A 27,323-nucleotide genomic window follows, 5' to 3' on the forward strand; every position below is an offset into this window, starting at 1 on the left:
GACACTAAAGCATATTTATGGTTGTTACTTTTTGTATGTTATAACTAAGTAGGCAAGGGTAACTGAAAGGCAAAAGAAAAATGTCAGTGTAATAATTTTAGGCTTTGATGGAATAATTTTGCTAAGAAAAACAAGAAATGTGCATGATGGGATTTTGTTTCCATTGTATTTCTTAGTTTTTCAAATGTTTCCATTATTCTGCTGTCTGGGCCAGCCCTCCTGAAAATATTGGTATCATTACCACAATTTGTAGCATAAGTATTAACTGTGATAAGAAACACAAGAATTATGATAAAAACTCCAAGAATTAATATCCTAATTCCATCTTGCTAAACACACATAAAATATAAACTGGATTTGCATGCCTCAGGTACCAGGGAGGAAGGCAGCTGGATATTTTACAAAATGACAAGAGTAAACTAATTTATGATTATAATAATACCAAGGATAATATACAAAGTGATTTACTAAACTTTGAAATTTCATTTTAAAATGCTCAATATCCTATATTTTGTTTTTCCTCATTGATAAAATATGGCTTTGGTCAGACTGATATTTTTAGGGAAAACTGCATGTTAATTTTCTTTCTCAAAAATTTCTTCCAAATTTGCTACTTTCTGGCCTTTTTTCAAATCATTTTTTCTTTAGTGAAATGGAACTTTAAATCCCTGTAAACTTACTCAGATATAAAATTACTTTTTCAGTTAATAACACTCAGTTTTAAATTCTTTTTTCTAGCCAGTTCCAAGTGGTAAAGTGGCTTAAATTCATCCCTGTTTTATTCTTGAGTTACGAATTTGGGACCTGGTCTCTAGTTTTTATTTATGAAAAAACTTTCCTAGAAGAGGCAGCACTATGCCGATTGGGTGCTCAGTTTACAGATCCTTCTTCTACTTCCTTTATATTATTTTCAGAGCATTAGGTATCACAAATGTGGTTCCTGCATTTTAAAAAGTCGCTTGCATTTCTGTTCAACAATATATTTTAGAAATATTTATTTTTGTATTGTTCTGTCAATTGTAAGCACAGTCCTACTGCTGTATACGGTGGCAGAAAACTTCACCTGAAATACCTACCAGCAGGAATCCTGGGGGGCAAAGATCCTCTCCCTGGCACTGGATGCGGGGCCTGGAGGCTATTTAAAAACCCTGCCCTCAGGAAGCTGGGGCAAAACGTTTCCACCCCAATGGCCGGGAAGGATCCTTTTAAGAGATAAAAATTGACGTTAATCAAAAAGTATTCTTTGTGGAAAAGTTGTTGATCATTTAATTGGAACAAACCTATAATCAACAAAGAAATCAAACCTTACAAGGAAGCTATGAAATTAAAAGGAATGGAATGCATTTTTATTCACAAATTTAAGAAATAAACCTAGTTTTTTGAAAAGAAAGTTACCTTAACTAGTTACAATTCAAGAGGGTTTAGAAGCATCAGAATGCTAAGATGAAATTTCTATGTCTACATTTGACAGAATATATACAGAATTCATCTCTACATGAGCTAAAGATATCCAGAAAATAGCCACGATAGGATCTGGGATTTGTGCTGCACTAGAAAGAGCAGTGATTTACTTTAGGTGCATCAGTAAGAGAGCTTAAAATGAGGAAAGCTTCTATACCATACAGTAATTACACATGTTTTTGAAATAGTGGTAAGAAAAACAACATACACATTTCTTAATTTGCTTCACTTTTCTATTAGGGACAAGACATGAGAGTTTGCAAAGGTAGAACCACATGCTTTTTCATTTTTAAGAAGGCTATTGAGAGAGAAGCAAAAAAAAAAAAGGTAAACTACTTGGATGTTTATCCATAAAATAATATAATGAATCACAGAATAAAAGAATATGAGAGCTGAAAAGGACTTTAGAGATCATCCAGTCAAAAAATCCACGTTTTACAGACCAGCAAACTGAGTGGGGGAAGTGATATCACATAGCTGGTGGACTCCCAGGACAAAGTCTTTCCACTATAGATTAAAAATAAATGAGTCATTTCCTATATGGGAGATTGAGATCCCCTGAATACGAGTTAGAAACTTAGCACTTTGGAATAGTGGCATTACATTATCTTTCAAGGCATTACATTATCTCTCAATGACCTGAAAGATACTAAAATCATTCAGAAGAAAATGTAATATACATACAACATTAGTGCATGGGCAGCACTGGTAATTGATATAGTATATCTAAGTTTAAATCACAATAATACCTTTAAAGCAAGTTACACTGATAGTTGTAAGAAATGCATCTCATTCGAGACCTCTGAAACCCCCCATCAGGCACAGCAGTTTTCATATGTAGAGACCCAGTTCAAATTTAGCAAGCCCTGTATTTTTGAAAAGACTTTGCTCTGTTCTTTGACACAAATTTTGCACCTAAAATAAGTTAAAATTTGATTTTTCTTTAACTTTGACCAGGACTAAAGGGAGGTGGTATACCATACTGTCTATATCTTGCTTCTATGGAGAAAGTTGTTGCTAAAGAAAAAGCATTTATTAGATCTTTAGAGATGTTTTTATGAAAGAGCAAGGTTACAATGAATGTTTTCACAGGTGAGGCTTATATATTGTGCCCTGGATTAAAGAAAGCATAGAAAGAGTGTCTTATACTGTGAATAAACTGGTTTTGTTGTGTATTTTATGGGGCTTTAGTAAAATGGCCCAGCAGAGCTGGAGTCCCTTAAACATTCAGAGGTGTGGCAAAAATGCCAAATGTAAGCCAGAAAGTGCTCTGAGGTAACTTTCCATGAACAGTGAAATTAATTACTCTTTTGTTACTACATGGGATATTTATCACTGAGCATAAAGTTACCATAAGCCTGTGTGCGGTGTTGCCCACGCGAGGCATTTCCCGCACTGCAACGTTTCATCATCATCTGCGAAAACACTCGTCAACGTAAGGAGCTTCACTGAATACCACGTGGAGATAATTATATATTTATAAAGCATTCTTATTTAAAGTTACAAAAGAAATGGGGATTTTACAACAGGAAAAATAATTACAAGAAATTCAGATTTTATTACATGCTGTGAAAACCAAAAATGATCCAATTTTAGCTGTGGATTTATTGAAGTCAAGTAATCAGAAGCCTGGTTCAAGAACACTAGATTATAAAGAAAAAGAATATCATCATCATGAACAGGAAAGTAAAAGGGACATAAATGTAATCATCTTAAAGGAAATCTGAAGGAAAACAAAAGCATGTAGAGCGGTGACTCTAGATAATGTTTATCTGCTTCACATTTAGAGCTTTTTATCTGAGTTTTTGCAATTTTTTCCAACATTATTCAAAACTGTTAACTTAGAAAAGATGTCCATTATTTTAACTCCTTGAAAGAAACTAAATACAAATATTATTTTATTGCTACAATTACACTGATTACTACTTTTGTTGTTGTGATGGCCTGTCATCTTTAATAGCAGCTTTCATTTTCCTAAACTTGCTGCATCATTCATAATGGCTTTGTTACGTTTCTTTACTGTGGGTTAAAAAGTCTTTCATTTATTGTGGCATCTCTTCTTTAAGTAACGGTCATTTTTTATATCTGAAACAAAGAGAAAAGCTGGTGCGCATGAATATATATTCCACTGAGATATCACATTATGTGATAATAACGCCTTATCAGTTTTCTTCTTAAGGTCAGCCATGTCAATAGAGATTGCAGGAAACACTACAGCTCTACGTTTTCACAGTTCAATCAGGAAAACTGAAGTTATTCTTTGTTATAATTCCCTTATCTCTTAATTCACAAGAAATTAAGTTCACAAACCTTTTGGAATTTGATATGAAATAATTTTAGTCTGATTTGCTCTATTGCTTAAGTTGCTGACCCCATCTGACTGGGTTTTTTTAAGTAATGGTGGAATTTATTAATCAATTACATTGTAGCTGAATAATAAACAATGTCTACTATCTATACCAGGATAAATATAAATTTCCACGAGTATTTTGATTTTAGTTACTTTCAATAGGCTAAGTATTTGTTAATACAAATTAGATTTTTATGTGATGAGAGTATTCCTCTAGCCATTACAAGTTTGAAATGTAACATGTGTCACTTCATACATGCTTTTCTAAATCTCAAATTCTTGAGTTTCCAATTTGTTAGTGATCTTGAGTTGCGGGTTAAAGAGAGACCAACATGTGACATTAGCATTATACTGCCTGTAATATAGAGTTACCAGATCACTGGGTGTTCTATATTTTTACTTGCTAAACCTGGTAACCCTACTCTAATATAATTTCAAACACTTATGGATATCAGATGGATAAGAGACACTATTAACTACTGGTGTAAGGTAAGATTAACATAAGTCACTGGCTGCAGGGGTTGGTGATTTATGTCTTTCATTAACTCAGTGGTTCTCAATGCATTTAGGGAGCCTTGCACATTATGACTGTGGGAAGACATCACTGGTGTTTAGTGGGTGGGGGTCAGGATGCATGCTGAAGGCATTGCAGTAAGTGGTATCCTGCCTGCACAAATGGGAATTCTCTTTCAAAATGCTGGTAGCACCCACTGAAAAACACTGTCCGAGAATAAAGAATCCTAAAAAAATGGTTGCTAATGAATAGGTCATATGATGAGGTAAAGAAACAGTGTGAAGAAGTTGGTGCAGCCTGTATTCTGACATTAATTAATGGAGGACTGATCACTCAGATCATCTGAGAATAATGTTGCCTGTAGAGTTAGCAGTTTTCAAAGAATTATAATAAAATATATTTAGCACAAACTCAATGAAAAGCAATCCCATTTTTCATTTGATATTGCAGCAATCTCTCTGAAATAACTTTATATTAGAAATTAGATATCATTAAGAATTTGTGTAAAAGATAACAAACTATGACCTTAAACTTTTTGTGCCTCAACTTTCTCCTCTGTGAAATGAAAGTAACTGACCCTACCTAACGGGGCTGTTTGTGAGGTTTAAATGTGAGTAAATTATCATAAATATAAGACAATACTATTAGCCCTAATGTTTTTTAAAAAGAAACCGCTTTAGGTGAGAAACAGAAATAAAGATTAATTAAATTTTCTAATGAAGAACTACCCCTCTCCCCCACACATACACATACCCCCAATAGAACAAATCATTTTTTCAAAGATTACATATCAATAATTTAATTTTGATGCCGAAAAGTTTAATAAGGGCAGTATCCCTATAACATGAACTTTTGAGATTTGACTCCTTCAAATTGTTTCCATTAGGCTGTATTTTTGCAGATAACCATTTGATCTACGTATAGACAAAGAATGCATAGTCTTAATGCAAGACAAACAATTTAGAATTGGAAACTTAAAATACATGTACACATGTGAGTATATTAAATAAATATAGTGTATGGAAACTCTGTCTTCAACTCCTAAATTGAGTTCTTTTTCAAGCACAATATGAAATGCAAGGATGATTTAATCTGATCTAAAAAGAGTAGATCACAAATAGTCACTGGGAACAATACTAAAAACAAGGATTTACACATAACATAACAAACCTGGCCCTAATATGTAGCATTTTATGTATATTGTGCCTATGTGTGGTGTGATTATTATTTGAAAGCAAGTATTGAAATAAACTGAACTTACAATCAGACCTAAATTGATAAAGTCTGTGTTATTAATATATAAGTGAATATTATCTCAAAATATTTTAATTTCATTCCTTTAAATATATTTTGTGAGTGGCTTATAATAAATATAAAACTACAATAAATACAGTAAAATAGTAGATATATATGACATAAATTAGTATTCATATAGTAGAGATTTTGGGCTCAAAAATGTTTACTGACAGGGACAAGACCAAAAATTTGGAGAGCTAAGAATTGAGTATGTATACATTCAGAGTAGAGATCCTTTCTTCACCCTTGAGTATCCGGTATAGAGTTCTGTAACTGACACATAGCAGCCTCTCCATAACTGTGGGGTTTTGGTTAATGATGGTATCTCTGAGCTACAGTACGAATAATTTCAAAGTTCAGTGATAACATAGTCTGTTAAACCAAATGCTATGTCGAAGGGCTGTTTTTCCTGAGAAATGCTCACTTCTGAACCTTCAAAGATTCTCTACCTCTTTCCCTGTCTGTCTGTCTGTCTGCCTGCCTGCCTGTCTATCCATCTATCTATCTATCTATCTATCTATCTATCTATCTATCTATCTATCTATCTATCTATCATCTATCTGTCATCTGTCGAATTTCAGCTGTCCCTTCTTTGTCAGATTGTTTGTGTTTCCCTCCACTCCTTGTGTATCTCATGTATGTGCCTCTTTCTTCTTCTGTTACAATAATTTATAGCATTACACATTCTTTCTTCCTCTGAGAGAAGTAAAAGAAAACCATAAGCTCATTAGTTTTGTTTGAACACATGCTTCCTAATTTTCTGTGATGGTGGATGAAGACTCAAACTCGAACAGTTACATCACCAGTGAAGAGGACCAGCAACCGTAAGAAGAGCTATTTTCATGTAAGGCATTGGAAGAATGACTCTTTCACTCCACTGAGAACTTTATTTTTGGTCTCTTTATGTAATAGCATGCAGTCTAGAAAAAAGTAAGCTGCTCTGCCTAATTTGGTACAGAAAAGATTCCTGCTTTATTGTAAAGCTTGAGATGGGCCAGCTGGGAACCCAACTTGGTCTCTTCTAAGTAGATCAGAAGATGCACAGAGTGCAAGCTGAATAAGTGGATACATCAATGATGAATGAAAAGTGACAAATTGCTCCTTAGGCAAATATCTTGCTAGGATCTAAGGAAATACTCTGCCTGCTTACTTGCTTCCTAGGCCAGTGGCAACTTTCTAATGACTAGCCAAGAGCTAATTTTTAATTAGGCTTAGAATGTGAGAGAGAATCATTCTGTTTATGAATGACTCATTCATTTATCCTTTTATCCATTTACAGATTTATTCATTTATCCAGTAAATATTTATTGAAGCACCTCTTTTTTACCTGGCACTATGACACATTTCTAGTACAAAAAGTGGAAATAAAATATTTTTTGATATGACACTACTGTTTTCAGGAAATGATTCTAACTAAGCTAAGCCAAAGATGCCATTACAAAATTTTGCCCATTTCCTAAATTCTTATAAATGGAAATATGCCTACAATGAAATTAGTATTTTCCTTTTAGCACAGCTAATCTCCATGTAGATTCTTCGGCACCAAATACAATTAAAGATCATGCAACCATTACTGCTTTGTTTTGGCTTCTTTTTTAATCCTTCAGGTCATTGCAATATGAATTTTATAGGTTTCTCATCCTGTTGTTCAATAGGTCATAATAAAATTATTGAAGCAAAAAGGGCAGTTTCAGGGGGTCCTCGGGAAGATGGCGGAAGAGTAAGACGCGGAGATCACCTTCCTTCCCACAGATACAGTAGAAATACATCTACACGTGGAACTGCTCCCACAGAACACCCACTGAACGCTGGCAGAAAACGTCCGACCTCCAAAAAGGCAAGAAACTCCCCCCGTACTTGGGTAGGGCAAAAGAAAAAAGAAATAACAGAGACAAAAGAATAGGGATGGCACCTGCACTAGTGGGAGGGAGCCGTGAAGGAGGAAAGATTTCCACGCACTAGGAAGCCCCTTCGCGGGCGGAGACTGCGGGTGGCGGAGGGGGAAGCTTCGGAGCCACGGAGGAGAGTGCAGAAACAGGGGTGCGGAGGGCAAAGCGGAGAGGTTCCCGCACGGAGGCTCGGCGCCGAGCAGCACTCACCAGCCCGAGAGGCTTGTCTGCTCACCTGCCAGGGCAGGTGGAGGCTGGGAGCTGAGGCTCGGGCTTCGGTCGGATCGCGGGGAGAGGACTGGGGTTGGCGGCGTGAACACAGCCTGAAGGGGCTAGTGCACCACAGCTAGCCGAGAGGGAGTCCGGGAAAAAGTCTGCACCTGCCGAAGAGGCAAGAGACTTTTTCTTCCCTCTTTGTTTCCTGGTGCGCGAGGAGAGGGGATTCAGAGCGCTGCCTAAACGAACTTCAGAGACGGGCGCGAGCCGCAGCTACCAGCGCGGATCCCACAGCAACAGGGGCGCAGAGGGAAAAACGGAGAGATTCCCGCACAGAGGCTCGGCGCCGAGCAGCACTCTCCAGCCCGAGAGGCTTGTCTGCTCCCCCGCCGGGGCGGGCGGGGCTGGGAGCTGAGGCTCGGCTTCGGTCGGATCGCAGGGAGAGGACTGAGGCTGGCAGCGTGAACACAGCCTGAAGGGGTTAGCGCACAACAGCTGGCTGGGAGGGAGACCGGGAAAAAGTCTGCAGCTGCCGAAGAGGCAAGAGACTTTTTCTTGCCTCTTTGTTTCACGGCGCGCAAGGAGAGGGGATTCAGAGTGCCGCCTAAACGAGCTCCAGAGAAGGGCGCGAGCCGCGGCGATCACCGCAGACCCCACAGCAACAGGGGCGCAGAGGAAAAAAACGGAGAGACTCCCGCACAGAGGCTCGGCGCGGAGCAGCACTCACCAGCCCGAGAGGCTTGTCTGCTCGGCGGGCGGGGCTGAGAGCTGAGGCTCGGGCTTCGGTCGGATCGCAGGGAGAGGACTGAGGCTGGCGGCGTGAACACAGCCTGAAGGGGTTAGCGCACCACAGCTGGCTGGTAGGGAGTCCGGGAAAAAGTCTGCAGCTGCCGAAGAGGCAAGAGACTTTTTCTTGCCTCTTTGTTTCGCGGCGCGCAAGGAGAGGGGATTCAGAGTGCCGCCTAAACGAACTCCAGAGAAAGGCGCGAGCCGCGGCGATCAGCACGGACCCCAGAGACGGGCGTGAGACGCTGGGGCTGCTGCTGCCGCCTCCAAAAAGCCTGTGTGTGAGCACAGGTCACTCTCCACATCGCCCCTCCCGGGAGCCTGTGCAGCCCGCCACTGCCAGGGTCCCGTGATCCGGGGACAAGTTCCCCGGGAGAACGCACTGCCCACCTCAGGCTGGTGCAACGTCACGCCGGCCTCGGCTGCCGCAGGCTCACCCCGCCTCCTCTGTACACCTCCCTCCCCGCGGCCTGAGTGAGCCAGAGCCCCCGAAGCAGCTGCTCCTTTAACCCCGTCCTGTCTGTGCGGGGAATAGACGCCCTCAGGCGACCTACACGCAGAGGCGGGTCCAAATCCAAAGCTGAACCCCAGGAACTGTGCGAACAGGGAAGATAAGGGGAAATCTCTCCCAGCAGCCTTAGAAGCAGCGGATTAAAATTCCACAAACAACTTGATGTGCCTGCATCTGTTGAATACCTGAATAGACAACGAATCATCCCAAATTCAGGAGGTGGACTTTGGGAGCAGGATATATTAATTTTTCCCCTTTTCCTTTATTTGTGAGTGTATATGTATATGCTTCTGGGTGCGATTTTGTCTGTATAGCTTTGCTTTACAATAGCTTTATTTTACTTCACTATATTATAGCTTCTTTCTTTTCTTTTCTTTTCTTTCTTTCTTTCTTTCTTTCTTTCTTTCTTTCTTTCTCTTTCTTTCTTTCTTTCTTTCTTTCTTTCTTTCTTTCTTTCTTTCTTTCTTTCTTTCTTTCTTTCTTTCTTCCTTTCTTTCTTTCTTTCTTTCTTTCTTTCTTTCTTTCTTTCTTTCTATTTTTTCTCCCTTTTACTCTGAGCCGTGTGGACGAAAGGCTCTTGGTGCTCCAGCCAGGCATCAGGGCCGTGCCTCTGAGGTGGGAGAGCCAACTTCAGGACACTGGTCCACAAGAGACCTCCCAGCTTCACGTAATACCAAACGGCAAAAATCTCTCAGAGATCTCCATCTCAACATCAAGACCCAGCTTCACTCAACGACCAGCAAGCTACAGTGCTGAACACCCTATGCCAAACAACTAGCAAGACAGGAACACAGCCCCATCCATTAGCAGAGAGGCTGCCTAAAATCATAATAAGGCCACAGACACCCCAAAATACACCACCAGACGTGGACGTGCCCACCAGAAAGACAAGATCCAACCTCATCCACCAGAGCTCAGGCACTAGTTCCCTCCACCAGGAAGCCTACACAACCCACTGAACCAACCTTAGCCACTGGGGACAGATACCAAAAACAACAGGAACTACGAACCTGCAGCCTGTGAAAAGGAGACCCCAAACACAGTAAGATAAGCAAAATGAGACGACAGAAAAACACACAGCAGATGAAGGAGCAGGGTCAGAACATACCAGACTTAACAAATGAAGAGGAAATAGGTAGTCTACCTGAAAAAGAATTCAGAATAATGATAGTAAGGATGATCCAAAATCTTGGAAATAGAATAGACAAAATGCAAGAAACATTTAACAAGGACGTAGAAGAACTAAAGAGGAACCAAGCAATGATGAAAACCACAATAAATGAAATTAAAAATACTCTAGATGGGATCAATAGCAGAATAACTGAGGCAGAAGAAAGGATAAGTGACCTGGAAGATAAAATGGTGGAAATAACTACTGCAGAGCAGGATAAAGAAAAAAGAATGAAAAGAACTGAGGACAGTCTCAGAGACCTCTGGGACAACATTAAACGCGCCAACATTCGAATTATAGGGGTCCCAGAAGAAGAAAAGAAAAAGAAAGGGACTGAGAAGATATTTGAAGAGATTATAGTTGAAAACTTCCCTAATATGGGAAAGGAAATAGTTAATCAAGTCCTGGAAGCACAGAGAGTCCCATACAGGATAAACCCAAGGAGAAACACACCAAGACAAATCAAATCAAACTGTCAAAAATTAAATATAAGGAAAACATATTAAAGGCAGCAAGGGAAAAAAAACAAATAACACACAAGGGAATCCCCATAAGGTTAACATCTGATCTTTCAGCAGAAACTCTGCAAGCCAGAAGGGAGTGGCAGGATATACTTAAAGTGATGAAGGAGAAAAACCTGCAACCAAGATTACACTACCCAGCAAGGATCTCATTCAGATTCGATGGAGAAATTAAAACCTTTACAGACAAGCAAAAGCTGAGAGAGTTCAGCACCACCAAACCAGCTTTACAACAAATGCTAAAGGAACTTCTCTAGGCAAGAAACACAAGAGAAGGAAAACACCTACAATAACAAACCCAAAACATTTAAGAAAATGGGAATAGGAACATACATATCGATAATTACCTTGAATGTAAATGGATTAAATGCTCCCACCAAAAGACACAGGCTGGCTGAATGGATACAAAAACAAGACCCATATATATGCTGTCTACAAGAGACCCACTTCAGACCTAGAGACACATATAGACTGAAAGTGAGGGGATGGAAAAAGATATTCCATGCAAATGGAAATGAAAAGAAAGCTGGAGTAGCAATCCTCATATCAGACAAAATAGACTTTAAAATAAAGACTATTACAAGAGACAAAGAAGGACACTATATAATGATCAAGGGATCGATACAAGAGGAAGCTATAACAATTGTAAATATTTATGCACCCAACATAGGAGCACCTCAATACATAAGGCAAATACTAACAGCCATAAAAGGGGAAATCGACAGCAACACAATCATAGTAGGGGACTTTAACACCCCACTCTCACCAATGGACAGATCATCCAAAATGAAAATAAATAAGGAAACACAAGCTTTAAATGATACATTAAACAAGATGGACTTAATTGATATTTATAGGACATTCCATCCAAAAACAACAGAATACACATTTTTCTCAAGTGCTCATGGAACATTCTCCAGGATAGATCATATCTTGGGTCACAAATCAAGCCTTGGTAAATTTAAGAAAATTGAAATCGTATCAAGTATCTTTTCCGACCACAACGCTATGAGACTAGATATCAATTACAGGAAAAGATCTGTAAAAAATACAAACACATGGAGGCTACACAATACATTACTTAATAACGAAGTGATCACTGAAGAAATCAAAGGGGAAATCAAAAAATACCTAGAAACAAATGACAATGGAGATACGACGACCCAAAACCTATGGGACGCAGCAAAAGCAGTGCTAAGAGGGAAGTTTATAGCAATACAAGCCTACCTCAAGAAACAGGAAACATCTCGAATAAACAACCTAACCTTGCACCTAAAGCAATTAGAGAAAGAAGAACAAAAAAACCCCAAAGCCAACAGAAGGAAAGAAATTATAAAGATCAGGTCAGAAATAAATGAAAAAGAAATGAAGGAAACAATAGCAAAAATCAATGAAACTAAAAGCTGGTTCTTTGAGAAGATAAACAAAATTGATAAACCATTAGCCAGACTCATCAAGAGAAAAAGGGAGAAGACTCAGATCAATAGAATTAGAAATGAAAAAGGAGAAGTAACCACTGACACTGCAGAAATACAAAAGATCATGAGAGATTACTACAAGCAACTCTATGCCAATAAAATGGACAACCTGGAAGAAATGGACAGATTCTTAGAAATGCACAAACTGCCGAGACTGAACCAGGAAGAAATAGAAAATATGAACAGACCAATCACAAGCACTGAAATTGAAACTGTGATTAAAAACCTTCCAACAAACAAAAGCCCAGGACCACATGGCTTCACAGGTGAATTCTATCAAACATTTAGAGAAGAGCTAACACCTATCCTTCTCAAACTCTTCCAAAATATTGCAGAGGGAGGAACACTCCCAAACTCATTCTACGAGGCCACCATCACCCTGATACCAAAACCAGACAAAGATGTCACAAAGAAAGAAAACTACAGGCCAATATCACTGATGAACATAGATGCAAAAATCCTCAACAAAATACTAGCAAACAGAATCCAACAGCACATTAAAAGGATCATACACCATGATCAAGTGGGGTTTATCCCAGGAATGCAAGGATTCTTCAATATACGCAAATCAATCAATGTGATACATCATATTAACAAACTGAAGGAGAAAAACCATATGATCATCTCAATAGATGCAGAGAAAGCTTTCGACAAAATTCAACACCCATTTATGATAAAAGCCCTGCAGAAAGTAGGCATAGAGGGAACTTTCCTCAACATAATAAAGGCCATATATGACAAACCCACAGCCAACATTGTCCTCAATGGTGAAAAACTGAAACCATTTCCACTAAGATCAGGAACAAGACAAGGTTGCCCACTCTCACCACTATTATTCAACATAGTTTTGGAAGTGTTAGCCACAGCAATCAGAGAAGACAAAGAAATAAAAGGAATCCAAATCGGAAAAGAAGAAGTAAAGCTGTCACTATTTGCAGATGACATGATACTATACATAGAGAATCCTAAAGATGCTACCAGAAAACTCCTAGAGCTAATCAATGAATTTGGTAAAGTAGCAGGATACAAAATTAATGCACAGAAATCTCTTGCATTTCTATACACTAATGACGAAAAATCTGAAAGTGAAATTAAGAAAACACTCCCATTTACCATTGCAACAAAAAGAATAAAATATCTAGGAATAAACCTACCTAAGGATACAAAAGACCTGTATGCAGAAAATTATAAGACACTGATGAAAGAAATTAAAGATGATACAAATAGATGGAGAGATATACCATGTTCCTGGATTGGAAGAATCAACATTGTGAAAATGACTCTACTACCCAAAGCAATCTACAGATTCAATGCAATCCCTATCAAACTACCACTGGCATTTTTCACAGAACTAGAACAAAAAATTTCACAATTTGTATGGAAACACAAAAGACCCCGAATAGCCAAAGCAATCTTGAGAACGAAAAATGGAGCTGGGGGAATCAGGCTCCCTGACTTCAGACTATATTACAAAGCTTCAGTAATCAAGACAGTTTGGTACTGGCACAAAAACAGAAATATAGATCAATGGAACAGGATAGAAAGCCCAGAGATAAACCCACACACATATGGACACCTTATTTTTGATAAAGGAGGCAAGCATATACAGTGGAGAAAAGACAGCCTCTTCAATAAGTGGTGCTGGGAAAATTGGACAGGTTCATGTAAAAGTATGAAAATAGAACACTCCCTGACACCATGCACAAAAATAAACTCAAAATGGATTAAAGACCTAAGTGTAAGGGCAGACACTATCAAACTCTTAGAGGAAAACATAGGCAGAACACTCTATGACATACATCACAGCAAGATTCTTTTTGACCCAGCTCCCAGAGAAATGGAAATAAGAACACAAATAAACAAATGGGACCTAATGAAACTTAAAAGCTTTTGCACAGCAAAGGAAACCATAAACAAGACCAAAAGACAACCATCAGAATGGGAGAAAATATTTGCAAATGAAGCAACTGACAAAGGATTAATCTCCAAGATTTACAAGCAGCTCATGCAGCTCAATAACAAACAAATGAACAACCCAATCCAAAAATGGGCCGAAGACCTAAATAGACATTTCTCCAAAGAAGATATACAGATGGCCTACAGACACATGAAAGAATGCTCAACATCATTAATCATTAGAGAAATGCAAATCAAAACTACAATGAGGTATCATCTCACACCGGTCAGAATGGCCATCATCAAAAAATCTAGAAACAATAAATGCTGGAGAGGGTGTGGAGGAAAGGGAACACTCTTGCACTGTTGGTGGGAATGTAAATTGATACAGCCACTATGGAGAACAGTATGGAGGTTCCTTAAAAAACTACAAATAGAACTACCATACGACCCAGCAATCCCACTACTGGGCATATACCCTGAGAAAACCATAGGTCAAAAAGAGTCATGTACCAAAATGTTCATTGCAGCTCTATTTACAATAGCCAGGACATGGAAGCAATCTAAATGTCCATCGACAGATGAATGGATAAAGAAGATGTGGCACATATATACAATGGAATATTACTCAGCCATAAAAAGAAATGAAATGGAGGTATTTGTAATGAGGTGGATGGAGTTAGAGTCTGTCATACAGAGTGAAGTAAGTCAGAAAGAGAAAAACAAATACAGTATGCTAACACATATATACGGAATCTAAGGGGAAAAAAAAAAAAAAAAAAAAAAAAAAAGGCCATGAAGAACCTAGTGGCAAGACGGGAATAAAGACACAGACCTACTAGAGAATGGACTTAAGGATATGGGGAGGGGGTGGGGTGAGATGTGACAGGGTAAGAGAGTGTCATGGACATATATACACTACCAAATGTAAAATAGATAACTAGTGGGAAGCAGCCGCATAGCACAGGGAGATCAGCTCGGTGCTTTGTGACCACCTAGAGGGATGGGATGGGGAGGGTGGGAGGGAGGGAGATGCAAGAGGGAAGAGAAATGGGAACATATTGTATATGTATAACTGATTCACTTTGTTATAAAGCAGAAGCTAACACACCATTGTAAGGCAATTATACTTCAATAAAGATGTTAAAAAAAAAAAAAAAAGAATATGAGATGTAAAAAAAAAAAAAAAAAAAAAGGGCAGTTTCATGGCTAGATTTTTATGAGTTAATCTTCAGTGCTTTTAAAAAGAAATTTTCAGATTTTCCTGAGTTCTTTTTAAACTTGTAAGATATGTGTGATAAAACTGTTATTGTAAATTATTTTTTAAAACTATAGCATTAACAAGGAGAATTAAAATATTTTGAAGCTGATTAAGAACATTTATTGAAAAATACATTTTAATTAATATTTAATACAGAAGTTCTTTAACTTTAAAAAATATATATTTAAAAAATACCTAGTTTCCTAACCTGTAAAATTAACTTGGAGTAGAACTTCCCTAAATGTCCTTTAAGCTTAAAAGTCTGTTTACTTAATTTTTATTCCACTGCTACGTTAAATGAAGCCTATATTTCCCCCAAATATGGGTTATGTCCAGTGGTCTTACCTACATTTATGTTCAGTAGGCACCTGGAATTTTAATTATCAAAAAAGTATCCTGACTAAATTTGCAATCTGCCAGTACATCCATCAGGTTTACTAGTGAAAATGCCTAGGCTTGAGGGCAAGCAGAACTTTGACTCAATCATTCACCGTATGATTAATCTTGGTTAAGTTATTTACCTTCTCTGATACTTAGTTTGTTCATTTGGAATAATAAACGCTTACATTGGTTTATTGTGGATCATCTAGGAAGTGCCTATTAATGGCTGACAGTAAGTGTTTAATAAATGAGGGACAAATATTTCTTCTCTTTAATTCCCTAAACTTGACCTATGATTTCATGTCTCCAGGCCTCCATGATATTTCTTCCTCCTGGAAGGCCCTCTGGCTTCTGTGAAAACATGCCTACCGAACCTGGTGAGAACTTGCTACTCCTCCTGCGGTGCCCCTGTTAATGTTGGTACTATAATAGAGGTAGAATGCTATCATAGGGACAGTATTTATTTGTTTACAATTTTATGATACCAAACTCGAATGCCTTTAGGGACCTGTCAAGTACAATATATATCAGGTTGGTGACAAAGGCACTGAGTCCAGCTGAAGGGTAAACGTTCTGGCTAAGGACAATGAATTCAAATGTTTTAAAGAACATTGTAGATATCAAATAAAACACACCTCTTAGCTGACTTCAGCCTGTGGGCTGCCAGCTGGTGACTTCTGGCTGACATGTTTGTCTTCCCCACCAGGCTGTGATTCCTTCAGAACAGGGATGAGTCATGCACATCTTCTTCTCTCCTGTATAACCAATCCCAGAACTTGTGCAAGGTAGGAGCTCAATGTAATAGTTACTGAGTTGAATTAAAACCATCTTAGATGAAGAGTTCAAAGCTTGACTTTATCTGGATAAATAATAGACTGAATTTTCTTGATGTCCGAGCTTTTAAAACCATGTATACTCTAATAATATAAATATCATCAAAACTGTATATAATTATTCAAGCTCAGTGAGATTTATAACCTTCCACTTTAAATGCTTACACAGAGCCAATGTTTAGGAACCAGGGACAGATTAAAATTCTAGAATTCTTTTTTCTAAGAAGTGGTGAAGCAGTGAAGTGAAATTGAAAAGTGTGTCCTCCTGACTGAGGGCCTTGGTTGGCAGATGCCGACCCAGCCTTTTCTTTCTTGGGTCAGACTTTTAAACTATCTGTTCTTTAAAAATGCTTTTAGGGCTTCCCTGGTGGCGCAGTTGTTGAGAATCTGCCTGCTAATGCAGGGGACACGGGTTCGAGCCCTGGTCTGGGAAGATCCCACATGCCACGGAGCAACTAGGCCTGTGAGCCACAACTACTGAGCCTGCGCGTCTGGAGCCTGTGCTCCGCAACAAGAGAGGCCGCGATAGTGAGAGGCCCGCGCACCGCGATGAAGAGTGGCCCCCGCTTGCCACAACTAGAGAAAGCCCTCGCACAGAAACGAAGACCCAACACAGCCAAAAATAAATAAATTAATTAATTAATTTAAAAAAAAATTAAAAAAAAAAAACCTATCTCAGATCAAGCAGGAGGATGCAAAGTTGGTTCTATTGAGATGTGTTCATTAATTTAGAATTATTTTCAAAAAAAAAAAAATGCTTTTACACTTCAGGTGCCAAGGAGTCAGCTAAGGAGCTGCTAAGAAGCATTTGTGTATGAAAGCTAGATCTATTTAGCTCACAGCTAACGTGTGCTATGATTTAATAATTATGAACTATGGGTATATCTGTCATATTACTAAAGGGAGGGTTGCACCTCTAGCACACCTGATAAAGAGGTCATGAGGCAGGCTGCATCTGCCTTTTTGTAATTTTCCAAGGCTGCCTACAGACCAGACTGGCCACTCGTTGCTAGCATGTATCCTGCTGTCGGGTACATCACATTGTTGCTCTATTCTGTACAAAATATGAATTTAGTTTCACTGCCAGATATTGATGATAACACCTTTGGCAGTGTTATCTACAAAAAATGTGTTAGTACCTACCAGGCATTTCTCAATTAAGGCTAAGATATTTAAATTCCTTTCAAAGTTTTGTTGGCTTTTTCAGGTCAGAATTATACTCATTTGGTATCTATATGGTGTGGAGTAGATGGCAGGATAATTTGGTTTACTCATTACCATTTTGAAAATTGGATTGGTCTTGAAATAATCAGGGAATGCAATTGGTCTTGAAAATAATTGAGAGCAGCCAACAGAGAACAAAACTAATCAAGTCCCTAATGATTTTACATCAATTCTGATACCGTAAATGTATGACTGGGGTGGCAGCATCATAATGGCAATGGCGGTGGCAAAGACACATCCATTTTTCCAGGAAGCTACTTTTTGCTTGAGGTAAGCATGTGGGATTTCTGTCCATGTCATGCCCTGCGACCATGCACGGTGGAAACACTTAGGAGGATACCTTCCCGAGTAGTTCCAGTTCAGATCATGTCACTTTTCAGCTTCAAAATCTCAAAATCTCCTTACTGTTGAGCACAAACCCAATACATAAGAGTGGCTTCAAAATCTTTACTTCTTAGTTCAAACATACTAGAATATTCATTGTTCCTTTAATGTGTTGCTTACTCCTAGCACAAAGTGAGAATGCTGCCTCGTGGTCTGATCCATTCTAAATGCCCTGCCTAAGTGCCATCTCTTTTAAGAGACTTTTTATTTTGTCACTACAGGAATAATTGTCAACCACAGGGCACAAGTGCTGGAGTCAGAGGGATCCAAGGCCAAACCTTACGTGCCGTAGCTTGCTGGATGACCATGAAGTCACTTCCACTCCCTGAGGCTCAGTTCCCATTTAGGTAACATGTGGAAATAGTTATGAAGACAGTTGTACAAGGGAGTGCTTATAAAATGCCTAGCACAAAATAGACAGTCAAGGAGGACCTCCCTACCCACCTTTCTTGGCTCTTTTCCTTCTCTCACATATAACACTATCACATTTTTTCCTTGCAGTATAATTCTTTCTGTTGATGATATATCTTATAATAAATTCCATGAAGAGCTTCTCATTTTTATATTTCCAACAGAAGTTGGCATGCTATTTGCATTTAGGGGTCACTTGTGATGATAACTTTTAAGAACAGCAACTACAAAGCGTATCTTCATCTTCCTTATTCATGACAATGTTATTGTTGGCTTTGATAACAACTTCTAAGTTGCAGCTGGTTTAGCAGGTGAGTCAAAATATCATTAGAGTCATAAAAATGTTGTGACATGTAAAGCCACTCTCACTAGCTCCTATGTTCTTTATTAACAGACAGACAGATGGACACTGAATGACACTAACAGCCAGATATGGGGGTCTCCACACATATCCTCCCGTTCATTTCTTTCAGTCCTGCCTATGTGCCCTCTCACTTATGACTGAAGGGGCAAAGAGAGAAGCTCTTGAGGGGAGAGCAATCTGAACTGTTTAAGCCCAAGAGAAAGGTGAGGCACAGAGCCAGAGAGAACGTTCTCTGGGGGCCCGACTCTCTTAGAAACAAGCCAGCAACTTCAACTACGGCCAGAAGCAAACTAATACCTGTGTTGGGCTCTACTTTCAAAGGAGATCCTAAATGTGAAATGAGCTTGAAAAGAGTCAGGCATTATCCAGTTTAATGTATCTTTTAATTTTTATTGAGGCTATTCCTTTCTTTAAGCTTGATGCCTTTGAGGCCTATATTAATTTAACTTTCAGGTCCAATCTGAGATAACACTCATTCCTGATAAAAAGGGAGAACATGGAAACAGACTTAAAGAAGCCTGATTTTATTACTCTTAAGCCACATGAACTGGGCATGTTGAGACTGCCTGAAATAACACCTCCACTGACAATATTCCAGCCCCTCACTGTGCTAACACTTTCACGACTGTTTACCATTAGGTTATCCTTGGCGGGCCATTAGACTGAGTTCAAAATGAGGATCCAAGGACATCTTGTTCTGTGAGAATTACTGAAGATGATTCAGGGATTTCGTACAGAGAAAAAGTGAGAGAAATAAGGCTGGCAGGTGTTGTTCACTGTTGAAAAATGCTCCCATTAATATGTTCTTCAGAGCTAGTTCCAAGACAATTTCAGACTCTTGTATCATAGATTACTGGTTCACTTCACTTACATGCTTTTTATTACATTCTAAATATTGGCTTGGATGTAAATTTAGGTAGTTTGTGAAAATGTTCTGCTAGTGGTGGTGAACGACTATAGCTTCTTGGATACAGTGACAGTGTGAGAGAAACTGCAGCTTCTGACATGATATATGTGGAGAGGAAGACATTTGGAAGCAGTTTGAGTGCATTTTATTTCTGCGTGGGCTCTTTGGGCACCCAGCCACCATCAAAGCATCATTTAACAAATTATGGCACCACAAAATATATTTTATGCTCTTGATGTTAGTTTTCAAAAAAGGAACCAATAAGTGTCTGGAGTTAATACCTAAGAGAAGAACAGGACTGAGTTAAAATTAAGAGAACATTTTTATTGGCAAATGAAAAAAACTTACTGCTTTCAAAGTATTACATTCAATATTATTGCCATTTAAATAGGCTCATTTTGTGTACATGTTGTTGTGTTAGTACTGAAAGAAAAAGATACTTGTTTATTGATACTTTTAAGGGGCCAAGTCATTTTATTATACAGTGGTGAATTTATCACCAAATTTTACAGTTTCAGAGTTCAGAGAATAATGATGCACTTTCATTTACATTTGATTTATAAAAATCCAAAGAAAACAGCTCTCTCATTTACCCTTTAAATACTGGCACCTGTGCTCTTAAATGGAGCACATCATTATACAGTCTTACTGTCTGAGGCTGTGGGTAAATGTTGTGTCATATGAATCACCCTTTAGCATCAATAAAGTTGGGCCAGTGGAGAGCTGGGGTGATGAAACTGCTCCCTGGAAGAAAGCTGCTCACCCATGTGAGGCAAATTCAGTGTGCTGGATGAGGTAATTTGCTAAATGGTACCCTGGTGCCCTAGAAGACTTAATTCACTTCAGCTGAATGAGCAGTTGGATCAAACTCAATCATTGAGAGTTACCCATTCATACTCAAAGGCATATAGATCTCACATTGAATGTTCTATAATTGGGTGCATATAACTCCAGGGTAACGTGGGTACAGGGTTGGGAAAGTAAAAATGAGAACAGCCTAATTAGAAAGCCCCATTTAAACTTGCTTTTCAAATCACATTTTCACAGCACTGAATGGCAGTGACCCAAGGAGATAAAGTATTTTCAGGGAAGGAAAAAGCAAGTGACAATATCATTTCTTAACTGTAATCACAACCTCTGAGTTTGGAGTGAGTCCCAGAAAGCTTGTATTTAAGTATAGATTTAACTGTTATCTAGCAAACTGTAGAAAAGATGTGCTGGCAAAGATAAATACTGAATAGTGGAATAGGCTTATGATGAAATAAACAATGAAGAGGAGATAGGTTTTGGGGTAAATGACATATATAGATCAAGGAAAAACGGTTGCATAAAGATGAAGTTTTATGTTTATATGTGTCTGTGTATGTTTATAAAGTATTGATTCACCAAACTTTTAGCACAATCTTACACAATCAACAAATGTATAAGACTTTTTCAAACATTCAGTCTTCAATGAAACAACAAATTTTATTTTCCTGAGATACTTTTTCTTTGATTTACATTATGTATCTTATGAAAAACCTTGAGAATAATCTCGACTCTGTAACAATACCCCACCCGAAACAACTTTTAAAGACTAATATGCTGGGACTTCCATGGTGGTGCAGTGGTTAAGAAACTGCCTGTCAATGCACGGGACACGGGTTCGAGCCCTGGTCCGGAAGATCCCACATGCCGCGGAACAACTAAGCCCGTGTACCACAACTACTGAGCCTGCGTGCCACAACTACTGAAGCCCACGTGCCTAGAGCCCATGCTCCGCAACAAGAGAAGCCACTGCAATGAGAAGCCCGCGCTCCGCAACGAAGAGTAGCCCCCGCTCACCTCAACTAGAGAAAGCCCGCGAGCAGCAAGGAAGACCCAACGCAGCCATACATATATACATACATAAATAAATAAATAAAAAGAAAGAAAGAAAAAAGACTAACATGCTTCCAGCACATGCTGGGCATCCCACAAAAGGAACAACTTCAGTTCATATTTGGTGACTGAGGAATGTCCTGTATCTCTAGTCATGATCTGACCTCCTGATGGCAGAAACTGACAGTGGCTCAATGCCTATTTCCTTCTTCCTCGTTTCAGAACCCCTGATTTTGAGCTGGTACTTGCTGGCCAGAATAAATAAAATATTTTTTCAGCTTCCTTAGGCATCCAGATGAGGCTATATGACTAAGTTCTGACCAATGAGTGTAAGAGGAAGCGCCCTTAAATGGAGGAAATATGACCGTGGCTACCTTTTCCTCCTTGAAGCACTGAGCTAAGCAACCATCCCGGACTGTGTGCTGAGGATAGCCACTCAAGGAAGGTGCTGAGTCTTTGAGAATCATGAAGGCATCCTTCCAGCTATCAACTGCCTACCTCTGGATGTTGCTTATGTGTGGAGAAATAATTTTTATTCTTTTGATCCACTGTTATATGGGATTTTCTGTCACTCCCAACAGAATCTAACCATAAACTGATAGTTTAATTTGTCCTCCTTTAACATGTTTGGTCCCTGAATTAACTGCATCAATATCCTGTGATGACTTCATCTCACACTTTGAAACAACCTTCATAATTATCATTCTGGCTATTCTAGAGTATTATTCTACATAGTAGAAACTAATGCATGACTGAATGACTCTTTCTTATCATATACTTTCTACCATTATTTAGATATAAACCTTTTACTTTTGATGAATTCTGACTGATAAATGCAAACATCCCATAGGTCATTTCTAATCTAATTTTAATGTCAGTTTTATACACGAATGCATTTTTATTTTCATTTTCAACAATAAAACAAAGCATATAGATTAAATAAAGATGGTACGCTTTGAATTTAGGAAAACAAGTAGTCTTCTTGAATTGAATTCTTCTTCCACTTAAGTTCCATTGGGATCAACTTGAGGGCAAAAAGTATTTCTGATTCAAAGAATCCAAATTTGTCAAGTTTTTTTGGCTATTCTATTTGCATCTTTGTGACTATGCTATGTGTCAGTCTGTTTCATTGTTGGGCTTTCCTAACTAATATAAAATCAATATAAAATTTGTCTTCATAAAACTTCCATCCACTGGTCTTAAAGTTGCATGTGACAACATAAATGATATCTGGAGAGACCTATTATTTTCCCTTCCATTTCTTCCTATATTTTTGACTGTAGGATAAACATATATTGATCTATCATACACTTATTTTAAAATCTTACCATCCTGGTTACCCTACTGTTGGAAAAAATATTATTTTGTCGATGTTAACTTTAAAATGTGTCATCTGGAACTGATCACAGTATACCAGATGTAGACTATAAAAGGGCTCTTTCATTCCTTAAATATGGTCCTTTTCTTATATCAAGGGAGCCTAAAATGTAGTTAGCTTTTTTTGTACTAGCCATGCCCCACTGCTATCTATTATTGAGCTTGCAGCCAACTAAAATCCAGTGGTGTTTTCCACTTGACCTGCATTAAAGCCTTCCTCTACTTAATATGATCTAAAAGCACACTGCTTTATATTTATTCTTTTAAGTTCCTCTTGCTGGTTTTGACCCTTGTGATTCATACTGAATTCTTTGTACACATATAAGAAGATTAAGAAGCTCCACCAGCACTCTCTACACTTTAAATAGTCCAACAATTTCCAAATCAAGTCATTGGGAGGCACAGTTATTTAATAGAGACACAGTTAGTAAAAATCTGTGGTAAGAGTTTGGTATTATTCTTTACTAAGAAACTTGACTGTTTCCTTACCTTATACTTAACTCAGGAGTGTTATACAGATAGAGGATATTGTTAAGAATATGTGGGAAGAAAGTAGAAAATTTAGCCTAACATAATTAAAGAGTATGAGCTTTAAAGTTAGACAGACATAGATTCACGTTGTGAATATGCTACCTACAAGCTGTGTGATATTGAACAAGTTACTTAACATCTCTGAATTAAACTCCTTATTTGTGAAATGGGGAACTAATAATAATAATTAGCTCTGTAGTGTTTGTGAGGATTAATAAAACTACATATGAAAAATGCATAGCATAGTATCTGGTACATAATAGGTATACAACAGGAAAATGAGAAGGAAATCACACCAGCAAAGTTGGTCTTTCCTGAACTAGCTATACAACAACACAGAGGAATCCTGAAATAAAAATTATCTCATACATTTATACATTCCTAAGCCTTAATATCTGGGAATTAGAAAGCCAAGAACAATGTGGGATATCATTTACTATGATTATACTCCATTACGTGGCTATGGTCTTATATTATTATGAGTACCTTATAACCCAATAAGCACATTAAAGTATCAGTATAAAACAAAGACAGAAAAGAGGAAAAAGGAACAACTAAGGGATTAGTGTTTAAAGTGACACAGGCATTAATCAGAACGATATAGATTTTGGTCCAAGAAAGCTTCTACTTTAGATAAATTGCCAAGATTAAAAGGATAGCTTGCATATATGCATAAAATGCTGACTGAAGAAAAAAAGCAAAACTGGATCAAAATATAACCTCATGGTTTTATGAACAGAAAGTGGTAGTAGAGGTATACTTAAAAGCTGCTACTGTGCTATACATTGCAATGGTGGTTATGAGTCCAGAGCAATTTTGCAAGCAAGTTTCACTGACCTACATTTCACATTGACCTTGATGTTTATAAATGCTGCAGGGCTTGGCAATCAGTCTTTTGTGAACTGAGAATTCACTTCTTTGTAGGTTCTTAATGTTCGATCTCAATTAAAAGCTATTTAACAGCAAATTCGTGGTGAGTCGGAGTAACAGAAAAATTGGGTCTAACGCGTGTCTGTTGTATAGTGTGAAATAGAGGAAAGAGTTTTATTACAAATTTCAAGGCAGACTTTCTTTTGGTCCTAGGGAAATAAGATTTATGACTTACATGTAATTTTTGTCCTTTGAAGGTTACATCATAATGAAATAATAAGAAAATATGGCATTTGAGATGATAATTCAGTAGCCAGGTCACTGAGAGACTGATTTTTCTAAAAGTACAAGAAATTAGCTTGCAAGTCAGCTTCAGAATCTATCAACTAACACTTAAATTTTGGAGAAACTTTAGAACTTTTAAAAAGTAGTGTTTTTCTCTTGAATCTTCTTTGTGTCTACCCCTATAATCCCATTTCTGCCATCTTACCTCTGGCCCTTACTACCCTTGATTTTGACTATTGCAACAGGCTGTTTATTGGTCCCTTTGCTTCTACTCTTTCCCTATTAGGGTTTACTGAGTTTCCCAGCCACCCTGGAAGCAAAAGTTTCTAAAAAGTGAGACTGCTGCCCCAAATGACAGCTTCCTACTGTGACACATGTGATATGTTTATATATGATAACATAATCTGACCAGGGCTCTGCCCACCGTGTGTCAATTCTGTTCATCCCAGAGTCTACCCCTGAATTTAGGCTTTTAGTTTCAAACTCTTTTTCCATGACTCTATAGGTGAACTCTTTTAGTATGGCCTTTCTCTGGTTGACCCTTTAGCTCTTAATAGAATCTGAGGATGACTTCTCTGCTGCTACATTCTGGCTTCTAGACTCTACAATTGGTAGAAGATTATTTCCTTGAAATCTGGCCTGAATTTGACCTCTAGTTTATCCTAGCAATTATGTACAACATCCCCTTCAGGAAGAATTGTCATCTCTCCATTCTTCAAAGCTTTCTATTATATTTTGGGTAGAGTTAAAATATCATGGTTTAGCATTTAAGGCTTTCCACAGTATGGCCTAACACACCTTCCAATTTATATTCTAACTCCTCCCCATCTAAACTTAATGCTTAAGGCAGATTGAGATGCTCTCGCCTTCAAAATACAGGAATGTTCTTGCTCTTGTACCTTTGCTCACACTGCTTCTCCCACCTGGAATGCCTTCCATACTGTCTCCTTGCCTTTTCAAATCCCAGGTATCCTTTAACTCCCAACAGATCTTTTTCTCCATAATGTTTTCCTGACCACCCACTTCTGTGAATCCCTCATATTTATATTTGTATCACGGATTTTATTTATTTATTTATTTATTTATTTATTTTAAATTTTTATTTATTTATTTATTTATTTTATTTTACGGCTGTGTTGGGTCTTCGCTTCTGTGCGAGGGCTCTCTCCAGTTGCGGCGAGCGGGGGCCACTCCCCATCGCGGTGCGCGGGCCTCTCACTATCGCGGCCTCCCTTGCTGCGGAGCACAGGCTCCAGACGCGCAGGCTCAGTAGTTGTGGCTCACGGGCCCAGTCGCTCCGTGGCATGTGGGATCCTCCCAGACCAGGGCTCGAACCCGTGTCCCCTGCATTGGCAGGCAGACTCCCAACCACTGCGCCACCAGGGAAGCCCGGATTTTATTTATTTACTTTAACATCTTTATTGGAGTATAATTGCTTTACAATGGTGTGTTAGTTTCTGCTTTATAACAAAGTGAATCAGTTATACATATACATATATCCCCATATCTCTTCCCTCTTGCGTCACCCTCCCTATCCCACCCCTCTAGGTAGTCACAAAGCACCGAGCTGATCCCCCTGTGCTATGCGGCTGCTTCCCACTAGCTATCTATTTTATATTTGGTAGTGTATATATGTCCATGCCACTCTCTCACTTTGTCCCAGCTTACCCTTCCCCCTCCCCATATCCTCAAGTCCATTCTCTAGTAGGTCTGCGTCTTTATTCCTATCTTGCCCCTAGGTTCTTCATGACCATTTTTTTTTCTTAGATTCCATATATATGTGTTAGCATATGGTATTTGTTTTTCTCTTTCTGACTTACTTCACTCTGTATGACAGACTCTAGGTCCATCCACCTCACTACAAATAACTCAATTTCGTTTCTTTCTATGGCTGAGTAATAGTCCATTGTATATATGTGTCACATATTCCTTATCCATTCATCTGTCAAAGGACACCTAGGTTGCTTCCATGTCCTGGCTATTGTAAATAGAGCTGCAATGAACATTTTGGTACATGACTCTTTTTGAATTATGGTTTTCTCAGGGTACGTTCCCAGTAGTGGGATTGCTGAGTCATATGGTAGTTCTATTTTTAGTTTTTTAAGGCACCTCCATACTGTTCTCCATAGTGGCTGTATCAATTTACATTCCCACCAACAATGCAAGAGGGTTCCCTTTTCTCCACACCATCTCCAGCATTTATTGTTTGTAGATTTTTTTGATGATGGCCATTCTGACTGGTGTGAGGTGATACCTCATTGTAGTTTTGATTTACATTTCTCTAATGATTAGTGATGTTGAGCATCCTTTCATGCGTTTGTTGGCAATCTGTATATCTTCTTTGGACAAATGTCTATTTAGGTCTTCTGCCCATTTTTGGATTGGGTTGTTTGTTTTTTTGATATTGAGCTGCATGAGCTGCTTGTAAATTTTGGATTTATTTTAATTTTTAAAATTCTACTTATTATGTATTTAAACCATAAAATTGTTGGTGGCAGCTGGGGTGAAATAAAAATTAGTAGTATGGCCCAGTAACAGTGCCAGTG

General features: G+C 38.4%; 1 protein-coding gene and 1 long non-coding RNA gene across 2 annotated transcripts in view; one reads left to right on the forward strand and one right to left on the reverse strand.

Annotated features, from left to right (window-relative positions):
* The window catches only part of LOC309660153, a 639,313-nt gene that overhangs the window by 257,181 nt on the left and 354,809 nt on the right, over positions 1–27,323 (forward strand). The gene's annotated exons all lie outside the window — the stretch shown is intronic.
* The window catches only part of EPHA6 (EPH receptor A6), an 870,129-nt gene that overhangs the window by 153,407 nt on the left and 689,399 nt on the right, over positions 1–27,323 (reverse strand). Inside the window, exon 13 of the mRNA XM_082460667.1 lies at positions 1,077–1,202. Coding sequence (XP_082316793.1) covers positions 1,077–1,202 — 126 coding nt within the window. The remainder of the gene's footprint in view (positions 1–1,076; positions 1,203–27,323) is intronic.

Source organism: Balaenoptera physalus, assembly GCF_965194825.1.
Source record: "Balaenoptera physalus genome assembly, chromosome: 4".
NCBI lineage: Eukaryota > Metazoa > Chordata > Mammalia > Artiodactyla > Balaenopteridae > Balaenoptera > Balaenoptera physalus.